The sequence below is a fragment of the Eublepharis macularius genome, chromosome 13, assembly GCF_028583425.1.
Source record: "Eublepharis macularius isolate TG4126 chromosome 13, MPM_Emac_v1.0, whole genome shotgun sequence".
In the NCBI taxonomy this organism is placed as follows: Eukaryota; Metazoa; Chordata; class Lepidosauria; order Squamata; family Eublepharidae; genus Eublepharis; species Eublepharis macularius.
In genome coordinates, this window is record NC_072802.1 from 56,078,842 (window position 1) to 56,099,350 (window position 20,509).

Below are 20,509 nucleotides of genomic sequence, written 5' to 3' on the forward strand. Positions count from 1 at the left end.
AGAGGTAGCTGTTGTTATCTGTCCTTTTTTATATATCTTGGAAACTGCTTTGAACCTGTTTGTGTGGAAAGGTGGACTGGGAAGGCTTACAAAGTTGGAAAAAAGGTCCTGCCACTGATGCAGCTGTTAAAGTCTCAGAGCCTTGATTCATAAAAACACAGCCGGCATCCTCAGGGCTCTGAGATCAAGAATGAGACAGGAAATGGAGGTTTGCATATAGGAGCATTTCTTAAGCCCAACAAGAGTTTAAATGACAACGATAGGGACAGTATTGGGTTAACTGGACCTGCTTTACATACTCAGCCATGGCCTTCAATGTACTTCTCCTCCTGTTGGCTTCTTGCACCGGTGAGAATTTGGGACAAGTTTTATGGCAACGGCTCCCAGTCTGAGTCGCTGATGACACATCTGGCTGGAAATTCTGTTCTATTTCCATAATTTCTCCTTTAGCTTCTGAGAGGGGTAGTTTAAATTCCTCTGCTTTAACTGATGAGACAAGAGGATTTTTGATAGAAGCAACTCCTCCTTGCTTTTTATAACACAGGAACAAATTCCTTCTGAAATTACTTTTAACAGTAAGGCACAGAAGCCTTCTCCTGTATCATAAATGGCAACCATCGGAATGCGATGTGTGGCTCTGTGATTTCCCTCTCCTTCATTTTAGGCTTTGTTGCCTCACAACTGACTCAGACCGACAGCCATATATCGGTGGCTCCAGGAGGGACTGGAACAGTGTCTTGTTTTCTGCAAGGTGTGGAGAAAATCAGTGCCAACCACCCAGCCTGGTATCGACAGAGACCAGGGAATCCTCCTCAACTGTTGGTGTACGAGTCCAAACAAAGGGCCTCAGGTGTCTCTGACCGCATTACTGCAGATACTTTTGGCAACATAGCCATGCTAGCCATTGCCAGGGCCCAGAAGGAAGATGAGGGAGATTATTACTGTGCTGTGTGGCATGGCAGCGGGTTGCACACTGATACAGTCCAATGTGGAAGTGAAACAAATTCTGTGGCCATCGGAGGGTATCACATAAGCAAGCAAGAGCAAGAAAACGCACCACCTCCGTTCTTTCAGACCTTGGACAGATTAAACATTTTAGTTGGGATGGAAGGATTTGAGTCCAGTGGCTCCTTGGAGACCAACAAGATTTTCAGAGTGTAAGCTTTCAAGAGTCAGAACTCCCTTCATCAAACATGGGATGGGATGGAGTTGTTATGCTGTTTATTTAATAGATTGTTATCCCACCTTTTCTCCAGGAAGCTCTGGGTGGTGTGTGATAGTTTCCCTTCTCTATTTTACCTTCACAACAGTACTGTGGGGTAGGTGAGGCCGAGCGACTATGCCTGGCCCATGTTCACTCAATAAGCTTCCATGGTGAAGGGGGGAGTTTGAATTTGGGTCTCCCAGACTGTAGTCTAGCAGCAGTGGTGGTGAGTGGTTAGAGTATTGGACTACGCTCTGAAAGCCCAAGTTCAAATCCTTGCTCTGATATGGAAGCTTGCTGGGTGACTTTTGGCCAGTCCCATGTTTTCAACATAACCCACCTCACAGAGTTGTTGTGAAGAATAAAACAGAAGAGAGGAGAACAATATGAGCTGTTTTTGGTCCTCCTTGGAGAGGAAACCTGGGTATAAATGAAATAAGATAAACCACTGTATTACACCAAGTTGACTAGAGAGAGGCAAACTTTCAGCTCTTGCGAGCCTCTCTTCCAGATGCTGCTATGTAACCTGGCTCTTTTTCATTGGTCTTGCCCGTATGCATTTAATAGCAGAACTTTAGCCTGCAGAACCTTTTCCTGATATTAGTTGAGGGGAAAGCCTAACTTGTCTACTTTTGTCTGTCAGACTGGTGTTAAGTGGATATGAGTGGTGGCGGTGGACAGTGCCCTCAAGTCATAGTTGAATTCTGGCGACCCCTGGTGGTGTATTCATCACAAGAGATGAACAGATGCCATTTGCCATTGCCTTCCCCTGCAACCTTGGTCTTCATTGGAGGTCTCTCATCCAATTACTAACCAAGGCTGACCCTGCTTAGCTTCTGAGATCTGACCAGATGAGGCTCACCTGGGCAATCCAGGTCAGGGCAAGTGGATATGAGTAGGAGCAATAAAAATGTTGGCAACTTTTCCAACCAGTCTTAGCGTTGCCAACCTCAGTGTGGTGTAAAGCTCTAAAGTTCACCTTCCAAAGCTGCTGCTTCCTCCGGGCGAACTGATCTCTGTAGTTGGTGAGCAATTCTAATTCTGGGAACTCTTCAGGCCCTATCTGAAGATAGGAACCCTAGTTAGTCTCAACATAATATCTCAGTCAGGCTAATGTGGCTTGTTTTCCATGGCTGGAACAAAGAAAGAAGCAAGTTATTTCACTGTACTCTGATTTGTAAGCTGACAGAAAATGTGCAGCCCTGAAGTTAGTTTTACCAGATTGTTAATTGGCTGAAGAAAACAAGGCTACATATGCAGAGTGTATTTCCCTGCTGAGCTGGCTTCAGGGAGAAGCAAGCACAGTGCTGCCCTCGATCCAGCTTCCAGATAGGCATAAACCTAAAGTTGTTAATCTTGTCCTGTTGAAGGGACAGGATTTCCCCCCTGATATCCCACTCAGAACTCTGCATGCCACCAACTACTGTATGCATGGTTACAGAATTTAAATTGCTTTTTTGTAAGGTATAAGGTCATGTATCTTGTATACAGTTCTCCCTGGATGCACTTAAGCCAACCTATTAAAGTTGGACAATCTTTAGATTTATCCTCCATATTGGCTCTGAAGGGAAATGAGTAATCTGTAGCAGCCAATGAGTTTGCAGATATTTGCATACAGGGATACTGATTGAGTTTGTGGGATTTAAATGCAAACTATGCAGTTCTGTCAAGCAACTTTTTTGGGCAAAGAAGCTGGGAATCCCTCACCATGGCCAGGGTTTCATTATTCTTTCTGGTTCTTGCTTACTTTTGGGGTAGGTAGAGTGGTGGATTCGAACTCTCCCCACATTCTGTTCTCTGCTTTTAAGAGAGAACTCTTGCTTTGATGCTCCACTTAATGTTTACTGTTGATTTTGGTTCTAGGTTGTGATGCCCAGTTTACGGTAACCCAGCCACCCTCTGTGTCTGCCTCTGCTGGAGAGACTGTTAAGATCTCTTGTACAAGCAGCAGTGGGAGCATAGGCAGCTATGATGTCTCTTGGTACCAACAGAAGCCCAGCAGTGCTCCAAAACTGCTTATCTATGATGAAGACTACCGAGCCTCCGGCATCTCTGACCGATTCTCAGGTTCCATTGACAGCTCAGCCAATGCCGCCATCTTAACCATTTCCGATGTTCGAGCAGAGGATGAGCAGGATTATTACTGTTTCTTTTATTATAGCATCAACCAGCGCACAATGATACAACCACATGAGGAAGTGAGACAAAGACCTCTGTGCAGCATATGCATGCCATTACGCAATGGTTGCTTGATGAGTTCATATGGTTACTTGAAGGGACTCACCAGCTGGGAGTGCAGTGTGACACATTATTGGTTAAATACGACTGCAGTGAGGGAAGCAATTTAGAGCAAAGAGGAGTCAGGCAAGGGAGGGGTTCAAACTTTTCTTTGTGCTTTCAGACCTTTCCTCTCAGCGCTTTCCTCTGGTGAAGGAATGGGCTTCCTTCCAAGCTTGGAGCCTCCTTGGAGGAAGAGCAGTTTGGGAAGGTGGTTGCAAGCAAAAGTGGTGGGTAGAGAAATGTTCAGAGTTCCTTCTTGCCCACTGTTTCTCTACTTTACATCACCCCACTCCCTTGACTGTATTCTGTGATGTGTCTGACTGCCATCACATCTAGTTAACTTCTTAAGAAGGCCCTGGAATGTAGATTTTCGTCCCCTCTTTCTTTCAAGTAACTCCGGGCAAGGGCACCCCTTCCTTAGTTTATTCTCAGGGCAACCACCCTAGGGAATAGATAAGTATGACAATGGTTGACTGTCCCAGTGATCTTCATGGCAGGTTCAGGATTTAAACCCAACTCTCCACAGTTGCATACTCTAACTATTATGCAACACTGTCCCTAATTATAGAAGCCTGTCTCAGATCCTTTTAAATTCCTGAAACAGATTCTGTTTGAACTTTGGTGTCTTTACATCCAGGTGATAGTGTTAGCTTAGTATCCTCCCGGATCACCCTCTCGGAATTTCTTCCTGTAACAGCATTTTCATTTAGGAGTCTATAAGGTCATCCTCCTTTTCACTGGCCGTTCTTGCACTCATATCAACAGTTAGTCACATAGCAAAGAAGAAAATAAAGCTTATCCCACTATTTCTTTCACTACCTGGGGAAGATTTCCCTCCTAAATTTTGATGTGCCCTGATGCTGTTCTGCAAAGAGGGCAGAAAAAAAGATGGCAGTGCCAGTATAAGGTGGTACCCACAGGAAACACCTGGAGTCAGCTTCATTATATGAATGCCGTTTCTACGTAAGAGAAAGCATGCAGCTACAAAATAGCTTCCCATTGGGAAAGACTGGTGTGAAGTCACATGACATAGTTTTCCCCTTGCCAGCAATGGGTGTGAACTCTGGAACAGAAGGGAGGGGGCAGGTTTGGAATAAATGATGCTCCTGCCTGAAAATTCACATCCAAGCAACAGAAGCTAACAGCATCCTCTGAATTTGATCCTGGTTCTCACTAAGGTTTGCTCTCCCCGCAGCCCTTATGAAACAGGGGTGCACAATTCCAGTGGCCCTGTCACCGTAGAGGTTTATGGCTCCATGGTCCCCCATGTCATATGATTTGCTGCTATATGGCATTTTGATGGGGGGTGGCAGGGTGGCAGAGGATATCTTTGGTATCCATAGAGGCTCTCCACTGCCCAAGTCAATTAGCAGCAGTAACTTTCCCCCCTTGTGTTAGACCCATATAAATTATATGGAACTGTAAGCCATTTGTTATGACAAATTTTACAAGGACAACAACACATCTAAGCGGCAGCTTCTTTCCAAGCAATTTCAATGTGATGGTGACTATCCTAGCTCTAATCCATAGGGGGAGCTGTTCTCACAGTTTCCCCACATGGGCAGAGGCAGGTGGTCCCCACACCTGGAGTGTGATGTGAGAGAAAGATTGAGATACAGGAGTTCTTTTTTGCAGTTTTTCTGTACAATCTTGCATAGTGAGTCATGACAATAAACATCCTTCTCTGCCCTGTAATATAGAGCAGAACCACAAGTGACAAAAGGCACAGATTGGACACTTGTCTGCTTCCCTCAAGTTTTGATGGGAAATGTAGGCAGCTTGGCGGAATGTTGGACAAGTGACAGTTGAAAAGTCCATTGGACAGCAGTCAGAGAGTGAAGCTGTGCGACCAGGATGCCTACATTTCCCATCAAAACTTGAGGGAAGCAGACAAGTGTCCAATCTGTGCCTTTTGTCACTTGTGGTTCTGCTCAGAGTTTGGTATTCTGGTTTGATTTACATGAATGCATTGCAACCTAGGCACAGTGGATGACTAGACGGCCTTCCTAAGTCCTTTGACATCAAAGGGTCTAATTAAGCTTAGAATAACACTGTAGATAGATTTCATGTTTCGTGTTTCTTTTCCTGTTTCTTGAATATAAAGTCAATATATCTAGCCCATTTGATTTCAGAAGAGTTCTCCTGCTCTCCAAGCCTCATTTTAGAATATTCAGAAGTGGCATATCCAAGACTTTAAAAAGTGTTTGCAGCCTTACACCTTACTGGAGAAATCACACCCCCATCACCATCATCCTTTAGTTACCTTCTTCCACAGTTGCATTTCTATCCCGGTCAAAGGGTTTCTTTACTTACTCTTTACAAAACTTCTTTTTTGCAAATTTACTATTTGGTCAATGTTACATATTCTGAGTGAAGAAGTGAAAGACTAGCAGAGACACTGTTAGCTGGGAAGCGTAGTATAAAAATTCACCTCTCTACAGGAGGGTAGTTTAAAAAGATAAGAGTCAGCAGAGATCAACTTTCAGAGTGTTTGTTAATTTCATCTTCGTCTCCCCAAAGAGGAGGTGAAATTGACAGAAAGTAAAATAAACACTAATTAAATAAGAGTATTTTCTGACTTAAAAAAAAGTAGTTGATGTATCGCTCTAGTGTTAAAACACTACAAATATAGGTACTACTATTTTATTTAAAAAGGCAGCATAAAGCCTGCTGGTGGTGTGGGGAACAGTTGGTGTGGGTGGATACTGAGGGAGAATGGTTCCAATATGGGTTGGAATGTTAAAAAATGTGTACCTTCCCGTCTACACCATGACCAAGAATTCTGAGTACAATGTTTCTAGAAAGATTTTACCACAACAGGTTTGGGGGGATAATGCAGTGAGGCAGCGGAAAGCCTGGACTGTGAATGATTACATTACAATATTGTGTGGAAGCTCGGGGGGAAAAAACCTTTCAGTTTACATGGTAAATGTATGTGTGGAAACAATCTTTACTTTCAATAAAATGAGAGAGGAAAAGATTATCATCACAGGGCCTGGGGAGGACTCCAGATATGCTACACAGCAGTTGAGGGAAGGGGGAAGATGATAGGACCAGGAGAAGAGCAGCTACCACTTATTTCTCAACAGAGCAGCAGAGTTGCAATTAAAAGAGCTATTTAAGGAAACTGTAAGCAAGCAAATAGGAGTGAGTGGCTCCACAGCCCCCTTTCCCCAATACATAGATCGACCCTTAATGATCACACATCCCTTCCACTCTAGCACCTTCTCATTTGGGGGGGATGGGACCAATTATCTGCATTCTTGAAATTAGTAAGGGAATTAAATAATATGATAGATGGTTTCCCTCCTAATTGCTTTAATTCTAGCAACAGTGGCTGACAGATTTTCAAACTGTTTTATTGCAGGGAAACAAAGTTAACCTTTATAAGGATCTTGTTTATAAAGAGATTTGTGGTAGGTCCTTAATGCCCCTGGAGGGAAATGAGTTATCCGGGAGCAGCCAATGAGCTTTGACAATATTTGCATATACCTTTTAAAGTTCAGGGAACCGAACTCAGCTGAGGAAGGGGATTCTTGTAGCCAGCAACCTCTTTCTCCACGGCAGCTGGGAATCTCTCACCATGGCTAAGGCCTTGATGCTCTGCCTGTTTCTCACTTACTTTGGGGGTAGGATGGAAGCTTAATTAAGATGCCTAATTAGCCAGCTGTCTTTACTGTCTCCCTTTTAATGGCAACATTGACAATCATCTCACTCACTGTGATCCTTTCATTCCACTTAATTTTTGCCACTGATTCTGGTTCCAGGTTGCAATGCCCAGTTTACGATGGACCAGCCGCCCTCTGTGTCAACCGCTCTTGGAGAAACAGTCCAGATCTCCTGTAAAAGAAGCAGTGGGAGCATAAGCGACAGCTATAATTCCTGGTACCAGCAGATGCCTGGTAGTCGTCCGAAACTGCTCATATATCAAGATGATGATAGAGCCTCAGGAATCTCTGACCGATTCTCAGGTTCCCTTGACGGCTCTGACAATGCCGCCGTCTTAACCATCTCCAATGTTCAAACAGAGGACGAGGCGGATTATTTCTGTTTATCTTATGACAGCAGCAACAAGCACACGATGATACAACCACATGGGGAAGTGGGACAAAAACCTCCTTGCAGCAGATGTGCTTTGCATTGGTTGTGCTTGGTTGACACAACAGCGGAGTGTCCTGTGACCAGTCTGGTTCACTAGATGTGACTGGTGATGGTACCATTCATGAGTCTTGTATCAGGCTGTGCGTCACACTGAACGGATGTGAAACAGGGAAAGTATTTAAATACAGAAGAGCAGGTGTGGATGGGGGTGGGGTGCTAAACCCACCCGTCACCTGCTGCCTTTTCCTTTGCAGTCTCATCCCTGCCTGTTGAAACGGGGTGGGGAAGCCTTTAGTATCCCCCACAGGGCTCAGTTTTTCTATGTAAAACCACTCCTTGGGAAAGGCAAGTGTGAACTTTGAAAGAGGGCTCTTGGCTAATCTCTGGTGCTCAGCTCCTTCGTTCAAAGCCTGCGGAGATCAAGTCCAAGTTCTGAGAGGCAAGCAGGAGTCTTATCTGCTTTGGGAGAAGGCAAGAGATGGTACAAATACACAGCACATAAGAGAAGGCAAAGATTTCGTATGCTACAAAGACAGAGACAAGGTGAACCCAGGATGTTATTCAGGCACACACGTCCACAATTACAGACCAGAGCATACTTAGGGCTAGCTCTATAGCCATGGTTTATAGAGGAAAGCACTGTAAGAGCTTAAGCTGGGTGCCCCAAAGAAAGGGTGGGAACCTGGAACAACGGGCTGCTCTTATATCTTCTTTCTGGGGCTTCCCGCCTTTCTTACCTTGAATTGGCCCATGTCACCTGAGAGGCTGGGATCTGCCCCTTGTCTCTAGGGAGGATTCTGAAAGGTACAGCGCACTTTGATACCTATCAATAAGAAAACCAGTGCCCTGTTGTTCTTCCTTTCATCTTTGAGTGCCTTGCAGGCTCACTGGGGCCAAAGAAGTTGTAAAATGTGCTGGAGGCTGAAGCTCTTGGGCTGTCAACTGTGGCTTTGAGTAATGGATGAATACTGTGAATTGCTCTCTCTTGCTATCACTAGAGAAACTTCTGTAAAAGAAAAATGGCTGCTGTTCGGTTTGGGCCTGTGGGCCTGGACTATGAATTGACCATAACACAAGGGTCTGAGCAGCAGCCCCCCATCACTACCTTCTGAAACTATCCTCCATGTAAGACAGGAACCCATGCAAAATTCCAGTCCCCAGCCCAGAAAGGCTAGATTTGCCATCCCCCAGGTCAGGGGACCTCCCACTCCCTTTCTGCTGTTGTTCAGCTGGCTGGCAGGGGAAAAAATGTCAGGAATAGTGGGGGGTGGGGGAGCATCTCATCGGCATCCTGATGCACTGATGCCACTCTCCATGTGCCTGAAAGTCATGTCAGTGCATTGCTGGAGGGATGCTGGGGACACTCTAGCATTTCAGAAAAATTCTATGGTTAAATCACAGTGTTTCCCCCAAATTCTGGGCACATGGGGAGTGATGGTAGTGCATCACTGGCAATGTAATGATGTTGTTGGTAAGCCCTTCAACATTAAGGAAGAACCTACCCCCCCACACCGTTTACTAGAGGAGGACCTGGCAACTCTGAGGAAGGTGATCAGTAGGATACTATAATTAACTAAAAAACAGAGCTCGTTGTGCAAATAAATACAAAGGGCTCCAGAAAGCTGGGGCTGGGGAGGGCTGGGGAGGGGGGGTGTGGTTAGGAAGGGATGGCAGGGGGGGCAAGGGGGGGGTCTAGGGAGAGGTGAGAAGCAGGAGGGGTCTGGGGAGTGATGGCATGTAGGCAAAGGGGGTTTGGGGAGGGTGGAGAAGCAGAAGATATGGGGAGAAATGGCAAGTAGGGAGGCAATGGGGGAGGGGGGAGAAGCAGAAGGGGTCTGGGGAGGAATGGCAGGGAGGGAGGGAATGGGGGTCTTGGGAGGGTGGAGAAGCAGGAGGGCTCCTGACAGATCGCTAAACTCTTTAATGTGACTGCTAGATGTCGTTATGTAGATATGGTGTGGGGGAAAACCACTTTGCACATGTACCGAAGCACACTCTAGTGTCTTACAGATTTGAATATTCTTGCACTGCCATATTTACTAAAAGCAGATGATCCTGAATGTAAGATAACCCGTACACCAAAATTGTTGTACACAAAATGTTTGATTTTAGTATTGGACATGACTGTATGCAAATTTAAGAAAAACCGTTCTTTTTTTGATGTCGTACCTGGAAAAAACCTACTCTTGCATGTGGATAAATACTGTAATTTCTAGGACTGAAAACACATTCCTGGGATGAGTTTTGGGCAGCTTTCACTCAATTTGAATGCTTCCTCCACTGTCAACCCCTGATCTGGGTCTAGATAAAAGGTAAAGGTAGTTTCCTGTGCAAGCACCGAGTCATTACTGACCCATGGGGGGATATCGCATCATGACATTTTCTTGGCAGACTTTTGTTACAGGGTGGTTTGCCATTGCCTTCCCCAGTCATCTACACTTTACCCCCGGGAAACTGGGTATTCATTTTACCATGCTCGGAAAGATGGAAGCCTGAGGCAACCTTGAACAGGTTATCTGAACTCAGCTTTTGCCAGGATCGAACTCGAGTCATGAGCAGAGCTTGGGCTGCAGTACTGCAGCTTACCACTGCGCCACGGGGCTAGTAGATCTGTAACTGATGCCATCTCTACAAGCACAGAAGTCCCAGAGCGAAGACATGATGAGAACCTTTGACCAATAGGGTACTGCCCCTTTCTCGCTGCTTGTCCTATAGCCAGATGTACGCCAGGGAACAGTAGTTAATGAGCACATTGTTTGCATGAAGGGGATGCTCTCTTGTTCTGGGGGACTTAAGAGAGAACAAAAGATGCCAATCAGAGATCCATCCTGCTGATTTGACTGATCAGGTTTCTCTGCAATGGCGCAGGCCCTGCTTCTCCTTGCAATCCTTGTCTGTATTGGTGAGAATAATTCCTTGGCTGAATTGAAATAAAACATACTTAAAGGAAACCCAGAAGTACTTCCTAATCTTGATCGCCAGCTGTGCCAGTATTTGACCTTGCCTCCTTGTGAAATTGCTGCATCACCCTGTGCTTTCTTTCAGGTCCAAGTTTCCAGCAACTGCAGTCCCTGAAGTCTTCAGAGACTGTCTCTCTAGGGGAGACCATCACCCTGTCTTGCAAATTTAGTAGTGGAACCATCTCTGATGGCAATTATCCTCGGTGGGCTCAACAGGGGCTCGGGAAAACTCCACGAGTAATTATATACAACACCAGCAACAGAGTACCTGGCATGCCAGACCGTTTCAGTGGGTCGAGATCTGGGGACACGATGTCCCTGGCAATCACCGGGGCCCTGGGAGAAGATGAAGCTGATTATTACTGCGCTGTGTGGACTGGGAGCGGGTGGCACAGCTGTGCATTCAGGTGGGGAAGTGAGACCAAAATCCTCCACTGTTTCCTTTGCTGTGCTTCTGCATCAATAGAAGCCAAACTCTTCCCCTTGCACTGAATGAGATCTGGAGCTAAGGTTAAGAGACAAAAAGGGCTGCAGTAGGTCCAGTGACTACTCAGAGAAGTATTAGAAAAGCCATCCCAAATTCTGATTTTTCACTAGGATTTTGAATATGAAATTTTACCTCAGAATAAAAAGCATGAGTATATTAGAGCCAGTTTGGTGTAGTGGTTAAGAGCAGGGGACTCTAATCTGGAGATCTGGGTTTGATTCCCCACTGCTCCACTTGAAGCCAGCTGGGTGGCCTTGGGCTAGTCACGGTTCTCTGGAGCTCTCTCAGCCCCACCCACCTCACAGGGTGTTTTGTTATGGGGATAATGACATACTTTGTAAATCTCTCTGAGTGGGCATTAAGTTGTCCTGAAGGGCGGTATATAAATCGAATGTTGTTGTTGTTAGTTCTTTCGGGACCTCTTAAATTTTTTTATTTCTGCAGGTAAAATATCTTAAAGTGTCAACTGTCAGTGTTCAATACCTTTGTCTTTGTACCTCTGGTAGATGACATAACGTCTCTGGCCATCACAGAGGCCCTGTCAGAAGATGAGACTGATTAGGACTGTGTTGTGTGGAGAACAGAGAGGAGGATAAATCTTCTTGATTTTCTTCCCTTTTGTATGCATCAAGAGTGCTTTCATATATCAGCCTCTGTTCTTAGGATAACGAATGTTTAAATGGAACCTCCATGCTCAGAGGCAACGTACCTCTAACTAGCAATAGCTGGTGGCAAAAAGAGAAGGAGGATTTCCTCTGGTTGCAGACCTTTTGTGGCAATTGGTTGGTCACTGTGGCTAAATGTTTTTTTTTTTAGAAAATTTTATTGGTGAGTATACTTTTCAAATTCAATACATACATTCCCTCAATATCTAATTAACCCTATCCCCCACCCTTTTCCTCCCCCCTCTCTATCGACTTCCAACAGCTTTCCAACCCTTACCCCCTCTTATTACTTGATAATTCCCTTAGTCTAAGCACATTCTAATTTTTTTTCCAGGTATTCTATCATATATATCAAATACCCTATCAATATAGCATGCTTCTATCAATTATACTATCAAATATTCTATCAGTATAATATACATCTATCAATTATACTATCAATATAGTATAAATCTTATACCCCTCAATATAGACCAGTATGATATAATATAATATATAACAAAAGTCTTAGTTTAAACATATTCTATTTCTTTTAAACATATATTCTATCAAATATACTATTGTCATTATAATATGTATTAACACCCCTACTGTGCACCCTGCCACCAATGTGGCACCGCACACAGCACCATACTGCACATTCATTATATAATATACAATCTAATCTACCAACATAATAGTATATATAGTATGCCCCATCAGTATATTTGTTTAACTATTCCCTTATTCATATACTCTGATAAAGGTATTACTTATCATAACCTCCCTATCTTATTCTTTAAAAAATCAGTTCTAAATTTCATCCCTCTTCTGCTATATTATAATCCAATCTTAGATTAAAATAGATATAAATTCTTAATGGTAAAGTCACTTCTCTCTTCTGTTTAAAATGTCTTGTTTCAAAAGTTCTCAAACTGCCACAGTTCTCCTTTCACATCCCATTTTTTTCCCAAAAATTGTTTCATTTTCGCCCAGTCCGCCAAATACTGTCCCGGATCCAGGTCTTTAAGTTTTCTTGTCATTTTATCCATCTCTGCCATGTACAGCAATTTGTAAATCCAGTCCTCTACAGTAGGTACTTCTTGCACTTTCCATTTCTGCGCATACAGTAATCTTGCTGCAGCTGTCATATAAAATAACAATGTTCTATTTTGCACTGGAACATTCTCCATTCCCAAGTTTAGTAGCAGCAGTTCTGGGTTCTTATTCATTTGGGTTTGTAACACCTCATTAATTGCTTCTATTATATCTCCCCAGTACTGCTTTGCTACTTCACAAGTCCACCACATATGGTATAATGATCCTTCGTGCTTTTTGCATTTCCAGCACTTATCTGACATTTTAGCGTTCCCCAGCGCAATTTTCTTTGGTGTTAGGTACCATCTGTATATCATCTTGTATACATTTTCTTTAATATTCGTACACGTTGTAATCTTAATTGTATTCTTCCACAAGTGCTCCCATGCCTCCATTGCTATTTCTTTATGAAAATTTATTGCCCACTTCACCATCTGTACTTTCACTGTTTCATCCTCAGTGTACCATTTTAGAAGTATCTTATAGATCTTTGAGATTTGTTTCTTGCCTTCTTGTAGCATTACTTCTTCCAATTCTGTATTTTCCATTCTTATTCCTCCCCTTGAACAGTCACTGTGGCTAAATGGATGCCGGGACAGGCGGATCATTAGTTGGATCTGGCAGGGCTCTTATCCCACCAGCTCCTGTTGATAAGGTGGTGTTGCTACCCCCTGTCCCTCAAATTATGCTATAGATTCTGGCCCACTTTGAGAGTAGACAGCTGGCCCTTTTACCACACACTGTATCATATATTGTACCACATATACACACAGGGCTTTTTTTCTGGGAAACTCAAGACCGCACAATGACGTCACTTTGGGTCCGCTGGAACAAGGGGGGAGTTTTTAAAAGTTTAAATTGCCCTCTGTGAAAATGGTCACATGGCTGGTGGCCCCGCCCCCTGCTCTCCAGACAGAGGGGAGTTTAGATCGCTGGCACGAAGGGCAATCTCAACTCCCCTCTGTCTGGAGATCAGGGGGTGCGGCCACCAGCCATGTGACTATTTTCAAGAGGTGCCGGAACGCCGTTCCACCACATTCCTGCTGAAAAAAAGCCCTGGATACACAGAACCTTCCACTTGGCAGGAAAGCTCACATAACCAAGTTATCCTGGGGTGAGAGAATTTGCCCACATTCGTTTCTATTCTGATTGTGCCTCTTCACGGCTGTTTTAGTTAATTAATGAAATGATGGGAAGATCCAGTTGTGTCTCATCAGAATTAATTTCAAAACCCTCACTAATCAGGCAGGAGCTGAACCGTGTGGTATTGGACAGAAGAGTGATAGATATGAATTTGTGGGGAAACACAACACCTGCAGAATCCAGTATTTAAAACCAGTGAAGAAGGGGCACCATTGGCAATATTCTTCTCCTTACTATGACAGATCTGTTAGTTTAGAAGGTGCCTGAAGGCCCCTTTCTGTTGCTGCAGCAAACTGCTGTGACCGCTAGGGATGCCAACTCCAGGTATAGAAATTTCTGAAGATTTGGAGTGGAGCCTGCAGAGAGTAGGTTTGGGGAGATTAATGCATAGAGTTCACCCTCAAAACAGCCATTTTCTCCAGACAAACTGTAGTCTGGAAATCAGTTACAATTCTGTAAAATCTCCTGGCGTCTCCTGGATGTTGGCAGGTGGATCCTGTGAGAGGAAAATGGCCCGAGAAGAAGACATGCGAAATGGGAATTGGAAATTGTGCCCCGCATCATCCCGTTGGCATATGGCCCATCGGCATTACTAAACCCAACACGGGACTGGTGACCGCTTAATTTGAGTCATCTACATTCACCTTGCTGCGCCCATCTGTACCCTTGTGGAGCGATGTACCTTCTGTAATTAATTGCTTATGTAAGCCTGAAAATGGTATAATTATTGTCATGGACGGACTTTGGAGACGGAATACTTTGTGAACTTGTTCTTATTTTATTGTACCACAATTGTATTTATTTATATTGCACCTTGCACTTTGCATTATAAGAATATATGCACTTTTTGTAATTATTGTATCTTCCGGTTTGTTGTTTTGTCAGTTTCTGATTTACCGGTTGAATTCCCGTTTGTTTGCATAGTCTCCTGGATGTTGGCAGGTGGATCCTGTGAGAGGAAAATGGCTCACTGCTGTGGGGAACGCAACACTAGCCACTGTTAAGTTGGACATGTGTATCTGTGTGGGAGAGAGAAGGGCTATATGCATGCTTGAACAGTCAGTACATAGATGGGAGATCAGGAAGGATCAGGCCTGCGTGCCCCTCTAGGCCCTGTTTCCTATGCGTGCTTGGCCAAATGTCAGTAAGATGGCATAGAAACTGTTCTTATTCATGCACCTTGCAACCAGCATACATTATTTCTGCCACACCTGCTCTTGTTCCTCCCAAGGGAAACTGTGATATTCTTCAGGGACTGAAAAAAGTGAAGCGACCCTCATAACAACTGGCCGTTAACAACAGGAGGCACGCATAACTCTTGCCACAAGATGGCAGGATTGTATTTCGATGAACTGGTTCTCAAACTATGGTGTCCATGAAGAGGGCTGGCCCAGAGTCTCTAAATGTTGACAGATAGTCACCCGTCTTGCTTTTGTAAGGCTTCTGAGGCTTTAACTGCAGAGCTCCAGGCAGAAATTTAATAGGAAAACAGGCTCCCTCACTATCTCGCTCCCACGCCAGAAGAAGCACTGCCTGTTGAATTTCTGCTTGCCTTGTAGCGGTTAAAAGGCTCAGGAGCTCTGCCAGAAAAAGGTGGCAAGACTTGTGGGGATAAAGCTGTAGCTTGGAAAATGGAAATACATTCTGCACATGTTTGGAGGCACTTGACTACTGGCCTTAAGATCTATACTACAGTAATAAAGTACAGTAATAAATACAGTAATACACTAATAAAGAAGTACCTCTGAGCATGCATTTTGTTGAGAATCTTATCTTCTCTCCCTCATCCCCACCTGGGAAGGATGGATACCGGATTTAATCCGAATGAACCTCCTGCTCCTGGAACGGAGGGTGGAGAGACTCCTTTGCAAACTGATGTCGAGGTGGTCCCGTTAGGAGGAGTACCCTGGAATGCACTTGGAGCGTGTCTTAGAAGCGGTATAGGAAGAGGTGTTCCGCCTGTGACCTCGGTACCAATGCCTCGCCAGTGGGGACCTTGACCCCGGGAAAGCCGGGAGAGGAGCTTTGGGACTAATGTTTCCGCGCCCGTCTGTCCTGTGACTGGTCTGGTTCACTAGATGTGATTGGTGATGGTACCATTCATGAGTCTTGTATCAGGCTGTGTGTCACACTGAACCTTCCTTAGTTGTCCATGTAGAGGGAACTGTGTATCTTAAGTTAACATAGCTTGAATTCTGTTCCCCATCCCCTGGAAAGTCTTAGAGAATATTCATAGCGATGCTTGAAAAGATCTTAGAGTTCCAGTCCTTCCATGTTAACCCTCCTGCTGTTGTCCATGCAGAGGAAAAAGAGCAGAGGAGGGGCTTCTGTCATGCAAATAGGTGTCAGGATTAGCCACAGTAATGCCATATTGCTTTCTGATGCTTTCTCATTCTGAAGTTTTCCAGTGTTATTTGTTCACAGGTTCACAGAGGACCAGCTGTGTTCCCAGGGAGGCCTTATCTACCAGCAGTAGACGACGACCTTGGAGGAGTCTATCTCAAGCCTTCCCAGGCCTCCATTGTAGATGGGTAGTGGGGGGGGGGAGGAGAATAGCCGGAGGTTTTGATATATTGCAACATGTAACTAACACGTCATTCTCAACAAAGCTTCATGGTCAGCCAGAAGCTCTCATGCCTTTGAATTAATTATGGACACCTGTACTTTGAATATAATCTTTCAATAAAGAACCTTTTGACTCAAGAGACCTTGGATTTCTTGCAGAAGGGGTGGGAGATAAAATCAGAGTAACTTGATTTCCATAAACTGACATTCTGTTGAGAATCTTATCTTCTCTCCCTAACCCCCACCTGGGAAGGATGGATACCGGATTTAATCCGAATGAATCTCCTGCTCCTGGAACGGAGGGTGCAGAGACTCCTTTGCAAACTGATGTCGAGGTGGTCTCGTTAGGAGGAGTACCCTGGAACGCACTTGGAGCCCGTCCTAGAAGCAGCATAGGAAGAGGTGCTCCACCTGTGACCTCGGTACCAGTGCCTCTCCAGTGGGGACCTTGACCCCGGGAAAGCCGGGAGAGGAGCTTTGGGACTAATGTTTCTGCACCCGTCTGGAGTGTTTGGCCAGGAGGCCCAATTATCCCCCGTGCTGGAGGTCCAAGGGACCAGGATCAGTGGAGATCCGTGGTGGGGGCCCACTACGGAAGTCTCTTATGATGCTAGGACTAGCGTGATCTCTCAATACGTGTGGGATGAAGCGGCGGGGTGTCTAGTTGAAGCACCTCAGCTCATGGAGAGCGGAGAGGGAACGCCACAGGACTGGTCAATTCCCCGCACCGAGCTACTAAGCTGGGATAATGTGGATATAAGCTCTGTCGGAACGATGTGGGAAGGTGACGCGACCCAGCCCACCGGGCACCGGTGGAATGTACTTAGGGAGAAAGTACAGGTGATGCAATATGAACTATTGGCAGTAACCAGCTTCTCCAAAGGCTGGGCGGAAAGTGCATCGGTGAGCCAGCACCTGGTGTCACCGTCCGAAGCACAAGGCTTCTACCAGAGGGTCCCTGGGGAGGAAATACAAACGGGGCAATTTAAGGAAACTGTAACCAAGCAAATAGGAGTGAGTGGCTCCACAGCCCCCTTTCCCCAATACATAGATCGACCCTTAATGATCACACACCCCTTCCACTCTAGCCCCTTCTCGTTTGCGGGGGGGGGGACCAATTATCTGCATTCTTGAAATTATTAAGGGAATTAAATAATGTGATACATGGTTTCCCTCCTAATTGCTTTAATTCTAGCAACGGTGGCTGATGGATTTTCAAACTGTTTTATTGCAGGGAAACAAAGTTAACCTTTATAAGGATCTTGTTTATAAAGAGATTTGTGGTAGGTCCTTAATGCCCCTGGAGGGAAATGAGTTATCCGGTAGCAGCCAATGAGCTTTGACAATATTTGCATATACCTTTTAAAGTTCAGGGAACCGAACTCAGCTGAGGAAGGGGATTCTTGTAGCCAGCAACCTCTTTCTCCAAGGCAGCTGGGAATCTCTCACCATGGCTAAGGCCTTGATGCTCTGCCTGTTTCTCACTTACTTTGGGGGTAGGATGGAAGCTTAATTAACATGCCTAATTAGCCAGCTGTCTTTACTGTCTTCCTTTTAATGGCAATATTGACAATCATCTCACTCACTGTGATCCTTTCATTCCACTTAATTTTTGCCACTGATTCTGGTTCCAGGTTGCAATGCCCAGTTTACGATGGACCAGCCGCCCTCTGTGTCAACCGCTCTTGGAGGAACAGTCCAGATCTCCTGTAAAAGAAGCAGTGGGAGCATAAGCAGCTACTATAATTCCTGGTACCAGCAGATGCCTGGTAGTCGTCCGAAACTGCTCATATATGAAGATGATGATAGAGCCTCAGGAATCTCCGACCGATTCTCAGGTTCCCTTGACGGCTCTGCCAATGCCGCCGTCTTAACCATCTCCAACGTTCAGGCAGAGGACGAGGCCAATTATTACTGTTCATCTTATGACAGCAGCAACAAGCACACGATGATACAACCACATGGGGAAGTGGGACAAAAACCTCCTTGCAGCAGATGTGCTTTGCATTGGTTGTGCTTGGTTGACACAACAGCAGAGTGTCCTGTGACCAGTCTGGTTCACTAGATGTGAGAGGTGATGGTACCATTCATGAGTCTTGTATCAGGCTGTGCGTCACACTGAACGGATGTGAAACAGGGAAAGTATTTAAATACATAAGAGTAGATGTTTATGGTGGTGGGGTGTATAGAGGAAAGCACTGTAAGAGCTTAAGCTGGGTGCCCCAAAGAAAGGGTGGGAACCTGGAACAAAGGGCTGCTCTTGTATCTTCTTTCTAGGGCTTCCTGCCTTTTTTACCTTGAATTGGCCCATGTCACCTGAGAGGCTGGGATCTGCCCCTTGTCTCTAGGGAGGATTCTGAAAGGTACAGCGCACCTTGATACCTATCAATAAGAAAACCAGTGCCCTGTTGTTCTTCCTTTGATCTCTGAGTGCCTTGCAGGCTCACTGGGGCCAAAGAAGTTGTAAAATGTGCTGGAGGCTGAAGCTCTTGGGCTGCCAACTGTGGCTTTGAGTAATTGATGAACACTGTGAATTGCTCTCTCTTGCTATCGCTAGAGAAACTTCTGTAAAAGAAAAATGGCTGCTGTTCGGTTTGGGCCTGTGGGCCTGGACTATGAATTGACCATAACACCAGGGTCTGAGCAGCAGCCCCCCATCACTACCTTCTGAAACTATCCTGCAGGTAAGACAGGAACCCATGCAAAATTCCAGTCCCCAGCCCAGAAAGGCTAGATTTGCCATCCCCCAGGTCAGGGGACCTCCCACTCCCTTTCTGCTGTTGTTCAGCTGGCTGGCAGGGGGGGGGGGAAATGTCAGGAATAGTGGGGGGTGGGGGAGCATGTCATCGGCAGCCTGATGCACTGATGCCACTCTCCATGTGCCTGAAAGTCATGTCAGTGCATTGCTGGAGGGATGCTGGGGACACTCTAGCATTTCAGAAAAATTCTATGGTTAAATCACAGTGTTTCCCCCAAATTCTGGGCACATGGGGAGTGATGGTAGTGCATCACTGGCAATGTAATGATGTTGTTGGTAAGCCCTTCAACTTTAAGGAAGAACCTACCCCCCCCCCCACACACCATTTACTAGAGGGGGACCTGGCAACTCTAAAGAAGGTGATCAGTATGATGCTATCGTACTATGACCGTGATGTGGTTTCCTTTGGTTTTCTTCCTGGGGGCATTTTTCTCAGGTGAGGGCAAATCAGTTGCTGCTGTTTTTTTAGAGGGATGCATACATGTCAACCCAGGTTGTTAGTAACATTGCCTGTTATCCTATTGCAGGTTCCTCGTCCCAACTAGTGGTGACCCAACCAACCTCGGTGATCAAAGCTCCAGGATCGACAGTCATGATCTCGTGCTCTAAGCAGTGGCTACAGCATAAGTACAAAGAGGGTCTCCTGGATCCAGCAGAAGTCATGGGGTGCCCCACTGTTTCTATACCACTATTACACCAGCAGTGACCAAGGCAGGGGCTCCGGGATCCCTGAAAGATTCTCTGTCTCCCCTGATTCTTCCAGCAATCTCTGGAATTTAGTCATTACAGGAGTTCAAGCCCAAGATGATGCTGATTATTATTGCGTTGCATGGGATGATAAGCTTAACTCGTTTCACAGTGATTCATCCTCATGGGGAACTGAGCCAGAAACCTTTAGCTTTTGTGGGCAGAGAAACCTGATGTGAAGAGACAGCAAATGGGGAGGGGGATTCTGGACTCAAATTGACACCCTAATTGTTGTTGTTATCTATTAATTTCACCAGTACAAGGAACACTTGGGAAGTTGGAATGCTCTTAAAAAGCACCCTACTATATTGCAGGATTGTTATTAAATATTCTTATGAATGTGCATGGAAATTGAGGGAATAACAGAAAGGCAATAGAGAGGTGTACTCCATGGGCAGGCTTGCGATTAAAAACCTTCCTTAGTTGTCCATGGAGAGGGAACTGTATATCTTAAGTTAACACAGGGTGAATTCTGTTCCCCGTCCCCTGGAAAGTCTTAGAGAATATTCATAGCGATGCTTG

General features: G+C 45.2%; 1 protein-coding gene and 1 gene segment (V, D, J or C); both read left to right on the forward strand.

Moving 5' to 3' along the window:
* The first annotated feature begins 305 nt into the window (after positions 1 to 305).
* Positions 306 to 11,594, forward strand: LOC129340967 (immunoglobulin kappa light chain-like). The gene is made up of 6 exons (XM_054995863.1): positions 306 to 348; positions 3,068 to 3,402; positions 6,852 to 6,900; positions 7,252 to 7,386; positions 10,631 to 10,960; positions 11,539 to 11,594. The coding sequence occupies exons 1-6, from the start codon at positions 306 to 308 to the stop codon at positions 11,592 to 11,594; spliced, it is 948 nt and encodes a 315-aa protein (XP_054851838.1).
* Positions 11,595 to 17,881: 6,287 nt separating this feature from the next.
* LOC129340968 (immunoglobulin lambda variable 6-57-like) lies at positions 17,882 to 19,153 on the forward strand. The segment is given in 3 exon segments: positions 17,882 to 17,978; positions 18,117 to 18,451; positions 19,040 to 19,153. Coding segments are annotated over 3 exon segments (495 nt in total).
* Positions 19,154 to 20,509: the final 1,356 nt, after the last annotated feature.

Excerpts from the sequence above, each read along its gene's own strand:
- LOC129340967 (XM_054995863.1), top strand. The coding sequence starts at position 306 with ATGGCCTTCAATGTACTTCTCCTCCTGTTGGCTTCTTGCACCG. Across the intron at positions 6,901-7,251 it reads TGTTTATAAAGAGATTTGTG|GTTGCAATGCCCAGTTTACG; the intron begins GTAGGTCCTTAA and ends TTCTGGTTCCAG. Across the intron at positions 10,961-11,538 it reads CTGTGCATTCAGGTGGGGAA|ATGACATAACGTCTCTGGCC; the intron begins GTGAGACCAAAA and ends TACCTCTGGTAG.